We start from the raw sequence: 13,712 nt of genomic DNA, 5'->3' as shown, positions 1-13,712 counted from the left end.
TGCTCGTATGCTACAGTCAAAAAACGTTACTTATAATAACTATGAACGAATTATGAGATACATATCCACGCGGACACATACCAAATTTGTCACCAATTTAATTGGAATGCTGGCTACTCGACGGGCGCAAAACGACCAAGAATTCGGTTTGATTGGTCAGAATAAGCTCAATTGGTATAATGGGCGCTATTTCAATCTCATGCAACTTTTACGATTGCTCACTTGAAAGTACCTATTAATATGCTTGAAAATTTTCAAAGCAATAACCATTACAATATAAGAATGATCTTCTAATTTAGAAGCTGTGTAGAAACCGCCGTTTAAAAAAATATATAGTTTAGTGACATATTTAAAATTATTTAATTCATATTGAAGTAATGAACATAATTTAAAACATAACCGAATTAGGCAATCGTTTCCAATTTACCGTAAAGTATAAAAGCTTAAAGGTATAAATGTATACTTTTTATTCATTACGCATCTGCCGCGTATATGAATTTCCAATCATCTTGAAATTTTATGACAGTTTACGACGACTAACGAAGTTACAACTCGTTACGATGCCCCGTGATGCTGTGGTGACACAGATTGCTATTTATGTTCCATTAATATTTATTCAGTTGCGTGCGGTAGTAATACGGTCTTAGGCTGGTGGCTCATTGGCTACTATCGCTTGAACAACTGGTAGCTTTAGCGATTAAGCGGCGGTTAACGCGACTGTCAAAAATTGCTCGGCGACAAAGTGCATCTATACATATTCCTAAACAATCGACTGTTGACAATTTTTTCGAATGAAATCAACCATGTATTGGATCGGCGATCGCTCAAAGAAGAAACTGAACGCCCAGCGGCAGCTTATAAGCGACAACTCAGTAGCATAAGCGTCAAAATGGTAGCCTGCACAACAATTACTCAAGCGATAGTAGCCAATGTGTAGTCAGCCTTAACGGTAAAATGATCCTACCACTTGATATCGACGACATATCCAAAAATATAGTTACTTATTATATTGCGTAAAAGAGGAAATGGAAGGCGTTTGACTTTCTACTTGCATCCGCCAGACATTTTGTTCGCAACATGTTAATTTTATTGGTTAAGATCAATAAATAAACGATAAAGAAACAGGAAACTTAAAGTGGTCCACTACATGTGACAGAGTTCATTAAGCAAAGTGCAGAGGCACCATCATCACACTTAGAATTTCCTTCTGTCCGTCATCCTTAGAACCCTGCTATTAGCAGTGGTCATCTGATTTTATATAAAACGTTGTATTTCAAAAAAATATCAAGGAACTATAAACTACTAGTATAGTTATGTCCATACTAGTCACACACAAAAAGTAGAAACCCTCACTTCTTTCTAAAAACGAATGAAAATTTAACAGGAAAGCGAAACAAATTAAAATTGTTTCTCCGGCCCACACCATAATTGCGGAGCTTTAAAGATGGAAGCAATCGGCGGTGGATTTTTTGTATAAATTCCCTGTTTATGGCGGTGACGAGTTTGAATAAGCCAACGAGGCGTAAAGTGAACAATGATGCTGACATTTGTAATGTTAATAAAATTCTGGAGATTAATATTTCCCTTTTTCATTAAGCCTCAAGTTTTACTCGTAACTGTTTAAGAAAGCTCTACAGATTTACAGTAAAAGAGACTTCTGCTAAAACTGTTCTCATCTTCTCATATAATCTGACCGCTAGTGTAGGACCCCTTGGAAAGTGGTACAGACAGAAGAATTCGACCGAAAAATAGGGCACCCAGTTCCACAGCACCTAGTATGAAATGTCCAACTCAGGCCTCTTGAGTGGCACCGTCCTATATAGAGTTGGTCATGTGTATGAGCGGCAATGAATACTTACATCAGGTGGACTATAAGCTCGTTTACTACTCCTATCTTATATAAAAAAATCTTAAGAATAAACTTCAACAGAGTACGAAAAGGCCACCCGCTCGAAAACTCTTGTGCCATTATCAGCTAGTGTCTGACACTTGCCCCGGTACACTACGCAGTCTATGACGCAACGCCAATTACGCCTAGATATACATCTGGGGACTGTCAGCTTCCTCTGATTATGTCCAGTTTCCTTAACTGGTCTGTTTCTAAACAAACAGTCGAATGGCACAGTTATCACAGCATTGTTCAAGATTATCTGCATCCATTATGGTTCCATTATGAAGTTTAGGAGTTAAACTTTTTTCTTTCTTTAGACTTTTAAAATTTAATTAAACTAAATTATTTAAAATAACAACTGATATTGTTATCATATTATTTTTATTAAAAAAGTAACTCAATGACAATGAATACCTAAACGCCCTAAGAATTATTTACAATATAATATTTCCATGATATTGTCTCGTTTTACAAATATGCGCATGCGTGTAACTTGACAACCCGCTAAGGTGCTAAGTACTGCCCATCAATGGTAAAGACAAGCGAAACTTCTGTATATGAACACGATTGCCCAGGAAGCTCATTCCGTTCACACAAAACCGGAATCCGGCGGTACACTTGTGATAGTCCGTTACGTACTAAATGAAGAACCCACTATTTCACCATTCACATGTATTATCAAAGAAAGTAATTTACCTAATTCGAAAACACCAAAACATAAATCGAAAGCCGTATTTTTAATTACACAACCTACTGAGGTAAAACCTGTCGGCACAATCCCCGTTGATAGCATAATTGCGCGTGTAATATAAGTGTTGAAGAGGATAGATTTAAAAGTGATGAATTTTAAACTTTAGTCCAAAGATATAAAGTACGAGAACTTTTTATTACTCATATTAATAGTTAACGCTTAAATTGAAAGGAAATGCCAATAGTCGAGACAACTTTCAAGACTAATGGTTTCAAGTTTTTCTTGAAAAGATTGATTGCCGATATCACACTATTTATCTAATTGAATTCAAGAAATGCAACATTAACCTGTGCTTAGTAAAATAAATCAGATATATTTTGTTTCATATCTTGTGCTTAGTATTTTTTTTTTATAAGTAGAAGCAGAAAATGATCATGCAGTGTAATTTACAGTACAAAATGCTACTGCTTCCACCCATAGACACACACCTAGATACAGATCTAAAGTTGAATATAGATGCTTTTTCAGGACTAAGTTGGAAGGCCTCTCACAAGAGTGTATGTCTTACAACACCTATCAAACTAGATAATAGTATCGCTTGATACTGTTGTTAAAGAAGAAATATGTGAGGCAGTGGAACTTCCGTAATCGAACCACAAAGGCTTCTATCACCGTTAATACCACGTAAATACAAAATTTATTGAGATATGTCAAACGGACTAAGACGCCTGTTCCAATAATAACTTAACCTTTATTTTGCAGACAGTTGAAATTAAAGTCAACATATATTAATCGTGAAATACTGACGGGAGCAAGATACTAATACCGCGATAAATCAGAATTGCGTATATCAGTTCCGTAAAATATAATCCTTGTATCATAAAACAAACACCTGCTGTTATTACTCATCAGAATGCAGTAATCAATTACCTAATATAGGATAACTTGCTAACAAAGAGAATATCTAACAAGCATTCACGGCATGAGATCGTTAACAGATATTTATTTATAAGTGATATCAGTCATAAGCCATTACAAATATAATTCTTCTAAGAAAAATATATGCCTTTCTACCTAAATACTTATACGAGAATTTCAATTTTTATTGCTACAACTACAACAAAATGAAAGAAAAAAGTAAATGACGAAATAATGTATTTTGCGCTTTAATAGAGTAAATACATTAAACAAGTACCTACATGTAATAAATCCGACAGAAATCCTTCTAATAACAAATAAGGAATATTACTCTGCAACTACAATTTCTAATACCTTAAAAAGTATCACACTTTATCTACCTATAAAATAAAATATAATAACAACTCACCCGTATACCCAGGAGGACAATCACATTCAAACGTATGCAATGACGTCAGCCTACACGTCGCGCCATTGAGGCACGGTGCAGAGTCACACGCCGCCGGTACCCTGATCTCGCACAGAGAGGCGCTGAAGCCGAGAGGACAGTCGCAGGCGAAGGAGGGCGGCGCGCCACCGATCCCGGGCCGCACTCGACAGGAGCCACCGTTCTGACACCGGGGACTCGACTCGCTGTGGCAAGGGTTCAGATGCTGGCAGAACTCGCCTGCATACCGGGATGTGCAACTGAAACAAACGAAAATACATCAGGGCTTGTCTATATTTCTATAGTAATATTATAAAGAGGAATGATTTCGAGTGTTTGTTTGTATTTAAGCATGTAAGGCTCCGAAACTACTGGACCGATTTGAAAAATTCTTTAACATTAGAATCCTTGATTATTCGTAATGAACATACGCTATAGAATATTTCTCGTTACAAATGAACTTCATCTTTTTGGTCGTCTTTTTGAAACCCCAAATTAGACTAAATTAGCATGAAAAAAAAGGAGACAGACTTTTATAAACATACTTTCAAACATAATGTTTAAAAGTATAAAACTTTTATAAAAACGTTGATAAGGAGTTTCTTTCATCGCTTTGTCTCCATATCGAAACACATTCCAGAGTATGTATTGACATTCAAAAAATATTTCTGTAAACAATCAACTTTGAACAAAATATTTTGATTTTGATATACATAAATAAACTTATGTATACGGTTTATATTCGGCCTAAGAAAATATGACCACGTTTCAGAATATCGTGCTAAACTCAAGTGGCTCCCAATTCGCCTTCGCCGGAATGCTCATATTCTATCTCTTCTCTATTGTTTACTATTTAATCCAACCGCTCCTCCTTACCTCAAACAACGCTTCCAGTTCCTCCACTTGTCCCATGACCGAACCTTTCGTTCCTCAGAAAATCTTGCTCTCTGTACTCCCTCTCACTCAACTTCTTTTTACAAAAAATCCTACACTGTATCCGCTATCCGTCTTTGGAACTCCCTCCCTGTATCTATTCGTTACTCCCAATCCTTATACTCCTTCAAAAATCTCGTAAAATCTCACTACCTTCACCTCTAACTATTTTTCCTCCCAAAATCTGTGCTCTTGCTATTCACCTATAAAACTGTGTTAACTTTCTTTTTGTAATTTTATTTTTGTTTTAGCTTCTTTCCCCTTTATTTATTATTTGCTCCATAGTATGCTATCTCTATATTTACACTTAATTTTATATATTAGTCCTGCATCTATCATTTAATTGCACCCTCCCTATTATTTTAAGTCATCTCTTCTTTAACTCCTCATCCTAAGGTTGTCTGGAAGAGATCGCTGTTTTAGCGATAAGACCGCCTTTTGTATCGTCCAAAATTGTATGTTTTGTTTTGTGTTCTTTTTTGGGTACAATAAAGAATATTATTATTATTATTATTATTATTATAAATATCATTACAAGCTAATAACTATATCTAACTCCACTATACAATATGCATAAACAGGGCCTATACAAACAGTGGTAGGTGAGCCCTATCGCGCCCCGGGCCGGACTTCGCCAATAAATAACGCAGATACGTCGCTACACGACCGCGTGACGTGCGCCCGCGCAGCTACGTGTATATAGCTCTTGTACACTGAGATTTGTTCAAATATCTATGCTGTTGCTGTAGTTATGAATATAGTTTTAAATCTGTTGACAAAAGACGATCACTCAAAATATGTATGAAATAATGTTTTTACTGATTTAAATTTAAATAGTAGATTGGGTTAGATAGACTTGTAAGCTCCCTCGATTGGACAGGCTTAGATAACTTGAAACATTTAGAAGAATAATTAGAAAAAAATATAGTAATGAATGTCATATTGTTTCTACCACTGGTAGCATTGCAAAAATCGATACGAATATTTCTGACAGGTCGCAAGAATTCATTGGAAATGAAGTTGAAAATTCTACAAAAGAAACGAATGCAGTTTCAACAGCTCTTTTGATTCACATGTCATTCAGGTAAGAAATATATCGATCAGGAGCCGACACATCTGAATAAATTCGAAAAGAGAAACGAATTACACTATACATTTCATTTTATATAGTTCCCAAAATAAACAAACATCTGAAGCTCTACCAATAAAAAGTAATTTGAATGAACTTATGGATCAACCAATTTCGTTTAATCAAATATAACATGCCATACAATATAGCTTTGGTGAACTAAAAGTCACTCGCGCCCACATTATTAATTTTGTTGTAAACGAAGTCAATTTCCTTTATTATCTCGCCTAATATTGTTATAGGTGTTTGTGGGAAAAATATTAAAGGGACACCGATCTTAAATATTAATGGAGATATGTAGTGTCCGACGTATAATGTATTTACTGATAAGATATTACCATTTTCTTCCCATTTCAACTTATCACACACCACGTGGGTAATACCAAAAAGTTTCAAATTCCCTAGTGATAGTGCATTTCAAGCTAACCAAAAAGGATTTTGATTTTCACACAATTTATTTAAATATAATCGTTGCGTTCCTGCGAATAACAATAAACGCATTGAATGTAGCCAAGATTCAAGTTGAAACGAACCTGTATTTTGTGAGACCGCGTGGGAGGCTTCACGATTCAAGTTCCCTGCTCACACCCACGCACTGACCTCAGATTGAGGCGAGGTGGATGCACTTATGCACCATGATAAATTCACCATATTTATTGCAAGCCTTTGTAGTTCCACACGTCTAAAACAGCTATGAATCAAAATACCTCCACCTAAAACATCATGAACCACCAAAGTGACGGTATCCGACTGACGATATAAGAGGCGATAAATAAACATTATTATGACGTTCGCAAGTCCGATAAAAGAGACGTGAAGACTACCGAGCGGTTAATTGCCTCGTAACAAGAAAACAATACGGCAACGTCGCAAAAAGATGACACCGGCCGGCTACCTGCCCGGCTGCTGGCGATTATCTGTCAAAATAATACACGGCCGCGAAAACTGGCCTTTGTTCTTCGAGCGGAGATTTTCTAGAAGCCGCAAGCTAAATCTTCATTATGGAGCGCGCAATAAATTATCGTTGAACCTATCGAAGATCTAATTACGGTTGGTGAAAAAGGACGCGAGTTAGCTCGCAGCGACACCAACGACACAGATGACACAGTGTCGGTTGTCGGGAACTGTGTCGATGTGTTCGAGGCGTGGTGTTCGCTTGTGTTCATTGTCTAGGAAAGAGGATCTGGCAAGGCTGGTGTAGACCAATAATTTATTTGCGCCGACAGCAGATCCCGTGTCGTCGAGAGCGGGCCGTGCGCGCCCGCAATAAATAAATAGCGTTGCGTGTAACCGTTGTCGGTTATTCGATATTCTGTAACGTTTGTGAACTTTTAATGCGCCATTCAGAACATCTTAGAACAATAATGATCTATTAGTTAACTGTTAACTAGATATGTTTACAGATTTAAGCGCTCGTGCTACTTAGATTATAATTTATGTTACTTATACGTACTTACAAACAAACATTTTAAAAATAATCTTTAACTTTATCGATGCCGTAAACGATCTCACATAAGGTTAGTTTTGCAAAAAGACAGATTTTTTTATTTAAATGAAATAAGCTTAAAACCACACTGTATGAAATTAAAATCTACTAGTTAAAAGAAGAAAGTTATATAATATGATTCTATTAGTTATAAATTAGCCATAGAAGTTAAATAAATATACCAAACTTGTGCTCAATTAGTTACGTTAGAAATAGTTAAAAAATTAGGAGGGAACAAAAAGCTTACGTATAAAACTATTATTTTTCTTAATTTTAAAGAACAAGCAAGCAATGTACCTATTGAACTGTACAAAGCATCAGTGGAGGCGCTCGTCGTTCGTAGAAGCGCGCATGTCGCCAGCTATCTGATGCTGCGCGTGCGCACACGATACGCATGCGTACTATGCCCTATCGCCACGCTCCATCGCGTCGCATAGACGAAAGAATTAGATCTTATTTCTTATATATGAGAGAAGAGTTCATGTATTATTCTAAATCGAGTTATTTTACTGAAATTACAACTGAAGCATTATGTTAAAAACGTAAAATCCGAATACTCGAAAATATCATTCCCACAATGTAGATGAGCTTAATGACACCTCATATTTTAAAATTTATACATACACAGATACGCACGAAAAACAAACCCGCTTGCTGTCGCGTAAAAAGCTTAAGAGGCTATTTGAAACTAGATAAAATAATAAATAGAAGAAATAAAAATGTTGATGTTTTATTTAAAAATACGATAAATACAAAATGTTAATAGCAAAGAGTAGATTTATAGATTACTCGAAAGACAAAGGCGAAGGAAATCCAAAGTGTTTGTAAACAAGGTACAATGTTGTCGGCGCGAACGTGTCATGTTTATGCTAAATGATGAACACGTTGTCGATTGCGGGATTGATGATATGGATTCCCTGAAAATCACGTGCCATCCACCTGTTGAGATTAGTATTTGCAGCGTGCAATTTGTCGAAACATTCAGTTGAACATCAATTACTATAAAGTTTTGATAGCCAACATGCAAGATTTTGAACGTTATCAACCCATTCTTGTTCCATTGTTTGTTCATACTACGCCAATATGCACGCGAAACAAGTGCGGAGTGATAGACTTTACATAGAACTTTTTCAGAGAATTGTCAGATGTGTAAGCTTCCTCACAAGATTACTGTTTATTGTTGCATTCTTTATGCAGAAAATCATTTTTAATAATCTTCAAATTAATGGTGTCAATGTGAAATTTAAACTCTGAACCTCAAACAGCTTTATGACTGCTTTTTTGTTAGACTAGTGATATAGAATTACACAATGAAGGAAAGCGTATAGAAATTGGGTCATCTTGATAAGTACACAATATTTATAGAAAGCAGGAACAAGACTTGTTCATCAACGGATACTAAAGATTACCAATCAACAGCATCGATCTTAAGATAATCGATCACATACTTACTGCAGTGGACAAATAAACAGAGGACCGATAACATCTTACAGAGGAGCCCGTTATCCCATGGGAAGACTTACGACACGGTTTTTGTGAGCGGATCCTACTTTTTGTGACACCAGGCGGGCGATGTCATCCAAACCAGTCTAGTTCCTGTTCATTAAGAGATCTACGCACTGTCCTTCCCTATTGCCTAACCAAACAAAACCTGTATCATATCAATCATATCAGATCAAAAACCGTTTAAATTTAATAAGATTTTAAAGTAGACGGTAATATTGATGAATCCGAAAAATTGAGTTCTCCTAAAGCTTGATATGTTGAAGTTAATTTTGGAGATGTTCTGATACCTATTAATAAAAATTACATTACATATTGAAACCAATAGATAATATTGACAATTACAATAAACTTTTCACTACAATTTTCTTGTATCAGAAATATCAGATCAGATCAAGCCACTACTACGTGCGACCACCTGGACAGTGCACAAGTTCCTTAAGACGTTCGCACTGTATGGACGTGTGCAGTTACACGCTCCTTAAAAGGAGTTAAAAAAGGGCGATGCACTTTGTGCAACACCGATACTTAACTGATACGCGGTTTCCTGTTAACCTAACAGCTCCGATTCGCTCGCTTAGTCTCAAACATCTCTTTTACAATACCAATATGGTTACAGAGCAAATGTCATGAATGGAGATGTACAACCGTTGGCCCGTTCATTATTGCATGTATGTGAAGTCTCTACGGAGATTCTAATATATATTATTAACATCATGTGTAGGCACTACCACCCCGCCTACTTCATTTACTACTTTTATATTATAAGAAGTTAAAGAAGTAAGTGTATCGAAGGATTCTACCCTTCAATATACTTACATAATGTATCCTTTTAGTCCGAAGTGTAGCAACATATTCGTGGCAAACTTCAAGTAGGGCTACAATACTTTTTAAGGGTCATCACAGTTGTCTACGAAATTTACGATAAACTTGTTTGCTTCGATAAAAAGCTTCACTTTGAAAAAAACTTACGACGTACCACATCATGCCCTAAGAACTTTAAAACCATCTACTTTAATAAAGACCAATGTTATCTAATCTAACCATACATACATTTAGCAATCAGAAATAAATTTAGTGCAACACAAATAAAGCAAAATGATTTCCAGGGAGCTCTCGATCAAACTGCGAAACACTCTGAAGCAAGACCTTAATACAGACACAAAGATAAACCTCGGCGCATAAAATGCGACCACAGATACCAGAAGCCATAGCTCATCGCTTGTCTCAAGTATAGTGCTTTTACGAGTCAACAAGTACTACAATTGTAAATCTGTTAGCGGTTCATATTTGATAACAATGTTTTAAAATATTGATGTAGCAAACGAGAATGCAGGATAAGGGGCTATTGCCGCCAATGGACATCTGTTATCAACCCCAGATAAGATTGAAGTCCTACCTGAGTTCGGCCACAAATGTTTTACCACTGAGGATTAAGCTGGAATGTGTCATATGATGTGTACCTTATAACCGGTTTCTTTTGAATAATTTCCTGCTAAATTAGTGTCATCATGAAAATCCTAAATCTCCCTACCGCCTGAAGTAATTTCCATTTCTATTAAATTTCTTAACAAGACCGCAAATTACGTCCATAAAACTGTGGTTTTGTACCAGAAATAATTCAACATGAACATTATTTAAAAAGAATTGACGATATAAATTTCTTTATGCCTTACCTACATAGTGCTACTATCGCAGTGTTGAAAGAACAACAAAGGCATGAACCTAGGACTAAAGTTGCATGAACTGTTCAGGAACTGAGTATCCCTTTAATCTACGTGGGCGAACCATAGCCCGAAGCTACTATTCAATAAATACCAGTGTCCATTTTGCTTTTATTTTCGTTCTATGCTTTGTATGCAGATTTTATGCGAGCAGACGCTGTTCCTCCACTAGAATATCTTCAGTAGCTTATTTTGTTTCGAAAATATAAATAGCAACGTCTCTGTCCACTACTCCTCCATTTGCTTTTTAAAATAGACAAGCGCTTAAAATAGTATTGTCTTTGAATACACAAGTATGTAGTTGACATTTAAAAACAAGTAGTAAATATTTAATAAAATTTTCTTAAGAAAAGAAATGTGTAAAACTTAGAAACTGTGTTTTATCTATATTTTTTTACCGCAAGTCATTGTAATTGCTAAATACCCGCAATTAGACACAACAAAGCGCAGCGGATAATATCTTGGTCCTCCGAGCCGGACTTCCCACTACCTGTAAATCTTTCCGATAGCGACCGAAGACACCGACGATAAGGGCTCACGAACCAAGTAATTGACGTTATAAGAAAAGCTGAGGACTTTTACTCTTTATAACCTAGCTTTATGAGAGTGTCCCGAAGCATAAAGTTGATAATAAAGCTGATAAAGATAGCGCCGCGTGGGAGGCATCGATATTAGGGTTGGGTGTAATAAATATCAATTTACCAGTTTTAAACAACAAAGTGGAAAATAATGTGACATTTTTAATAAATGATAATGGACAACAAAGGAAGAGTTATGATAGCACAGTTTTGTAAGTTTCGTCTCCTAGACTGAAGGACCAAGGTTCAAAGCTGCATATTATAATATGTGCGTATTAAAATGTTACTTAATTAGAATCTTAGAAGGTGGTGAAACCCTTTGTGGTTCGACTCCGGTAGCACCACCGCCACACCTATTTCTACCTTATAACAGCAGTGTTAGGCGCTGCTGTGTTTTGTTTAAAAGGGTTTGGTACGGGAGACAGACTTTTCCAAAGCGGTCCAGCTTAGTCCTCAGGGGTAGCGGCGCATCTGTGGCCGACCTCAGATAGGAATATCTAATCCTATCTGAGGTTGATTACAGATGTCCATGGGCGGCAGTAGCCACTTACCATCAGGTGGACTGCATGCTCGTCTGCTACTCCTATTTTATATAAAGAAAGAAAAATCTTTGACGGCAAAAAAATGACAGAAATTGTGTGTGGAGTCCGTTAATTCACACATAGTCAGCATTGTAGACTATGGCCTAAGCTATTCTCATTCTGAAAATAGTCCCGTGTGCAGCAATAGGACAGTAATTCGTTAACGGTAAAGTATGAATAGCAAAAGCATCAACATTTAATTATATTAATGCTTATACACGTGTTGTAAAGGTTGCAACTATTTACAATCACTTCCAAGTCTATATGAACTCTTAGGTTTAGGTGTTCAAGGTCTTAACAACTCTGTATTTGGACAAAAAGGATATAACAGGTTTAATCAGACAATGCATTATTTACATTAATGATAGAAATAGTTACATCTGAAATTGATTTACAATTTTCTAACTCTTATAAGTTGCAACGCATTATGTAGGTAGAACCATTAAGTAAAGGACATCTTTCATCAACCCCAAAATAAAACTAGAGTGTCATCTGCAGTTGTCAGATGCATTGGTACCTGAAGACTAAGTTGGAACGCCTCTGATAAGTAGAGAACAAATCAAGGTATAGATATAGCGATGATGGAAGTATAAATATTTTAAATCATGCCATTCAACATTTACACTTTATACCGGACAATACTTATTATAATACAATACTTATAGTGTTATAACACATATTATTATACATACAGATCTATTAAGCTAATATTGTAAGCTCGAAAGGCAACTAGATCAGAACAGTGGAGATCTGTCGTTTTGCGATTGGGCGAGTCGATGCGCAGGCGCAACGCAATTTGCCGAGGGCGTGGCCACGGTAGCTGGGGGGGACGTGAGCGGTAGTGTAACTAACCTTAGATTGATTTTACAGACCTAGGTCCTACATATGTTATTAAAGCGCTTTTATGTTAAGAGGACTTTTACGGGCGTATAAACTTCAAAAACATGATGTGTAAAATGCGTCAAAAGTAAGTGCATCATTTTGATAATTATATAAATTTATTAAGACCCTACAATATGACGAAAGTTACTGCTTTAAAAAGAGACATTTCTCTCGCTAAGTAAAAGATATTTAAACATCTTTGAGAAAACCAGTGTAATATCGCAGCAGAATTTTAAAAGATAACATAAGATAGCTGAATCCTTGAACGCACCGCCATTATAAATGCAAATATAGTAATAATAATATTATATACCACGGTATCAAATATCCAAGGAATCGGGACATTCCGCGGAATCTACGGCAGTGGTAGCAAACAACGTACCGATAACTTTGACCCTTGGGTTATCTCGCCGTGTACTATTTTAATGTATAGGGCAGCCAGGAAGCCTGTAATTCACTAAGTGCATACTAAAGTTTGTTGGATAGCGAGTTATAACGGTCAAGGCTTCTTTGATAAGTATATAAGTAGCTAAGATAAGAAAAACGATGCTTGATACTAGACATTAAGGAGTTGAGAATGATTCCTTATTTTACCATATTTTTTAAATCGAGAAACTTCACAATATTGTTTTTCTAAAGAAATTGTTATCTATGGTAAAATTAATATTCGATGGTATAGTCAAACCCACACAAATTATCATTATCAAAACGAAAAAGCAATTTTAACATCCTTCCACAGGTATCCCTCCCACTTACTGTTACGAAATCTTAATCCCTTGTACTCGTATTTTAAAATATGTGTTAAGCTTCCAAGAATGAAAGAACATCGCGAAGATAAACACAAAACGAAAACACCTTAACGCACTTAAGCTCCCGCAAGGCAACCTGTTAGCACCGCAATTCTTTAATGTGTATCGGCTTAAACATACCGGTATTTATTGGCTCCTGTAACACCACGACTTGGTTACT

The 13,712-nt window shown here is 36.2% G+C and overlaps 2 protein-coding genes across 3 annotated transcripts in view; one reads left to right on the top strand and one right to left on the bottom strand.

The window, feature by feature from the left end:
- The window catches only part of N (neurogenic locus Notch protein), a 144,167-nt gene that overhangs the window by 51,705 nt on the left and 78,750 nt on the right, over positions 1-13,712 (bottom strand). For both annotated transcript variants that reach the window (XM_073079177.1, XM_073079178.1), the window contains exon 3: positions 3,910-4,187. In XM_073079177.1, the coding sequence (XP_072935278.1) occupies positions 3,910-4,187 (278 nt within the window). The remainder of the gene's footprint in view (positions 1-3,909; positions 4,188-13,712) is intronic.
- Positions 1-13,712, top strand: part of LOC140746984 (uncharacterized) — a 181,928-nt gene that overhangs the window by 97,122 nt on the left and 71,094 nt on the right. The gene's annotated exons all lie outside the window — the stretch shown is intronic.

Source organism: Epargyreus clarus, unplaced genomic scaffold (genome assembly GCF_041222505.1).
Source record: "Epargyreus clarus isolate Ecla_fem2 unplaced genomic scaffold, WU_Ecla_fem_2.2 ptg000014l, whole genome shotgun sequence".
Lineage (NCBI taxonomy): Eukaryota > Metazoa > Arthropoda > Insecta > Lepidoptera > Hesperiidae > Epargyreus > Epargyreus clarus.
Note: the sequence above shows the minus strand (reverse complement) of the source record. Positions and strands in the feature narration are given on the sequence as shown.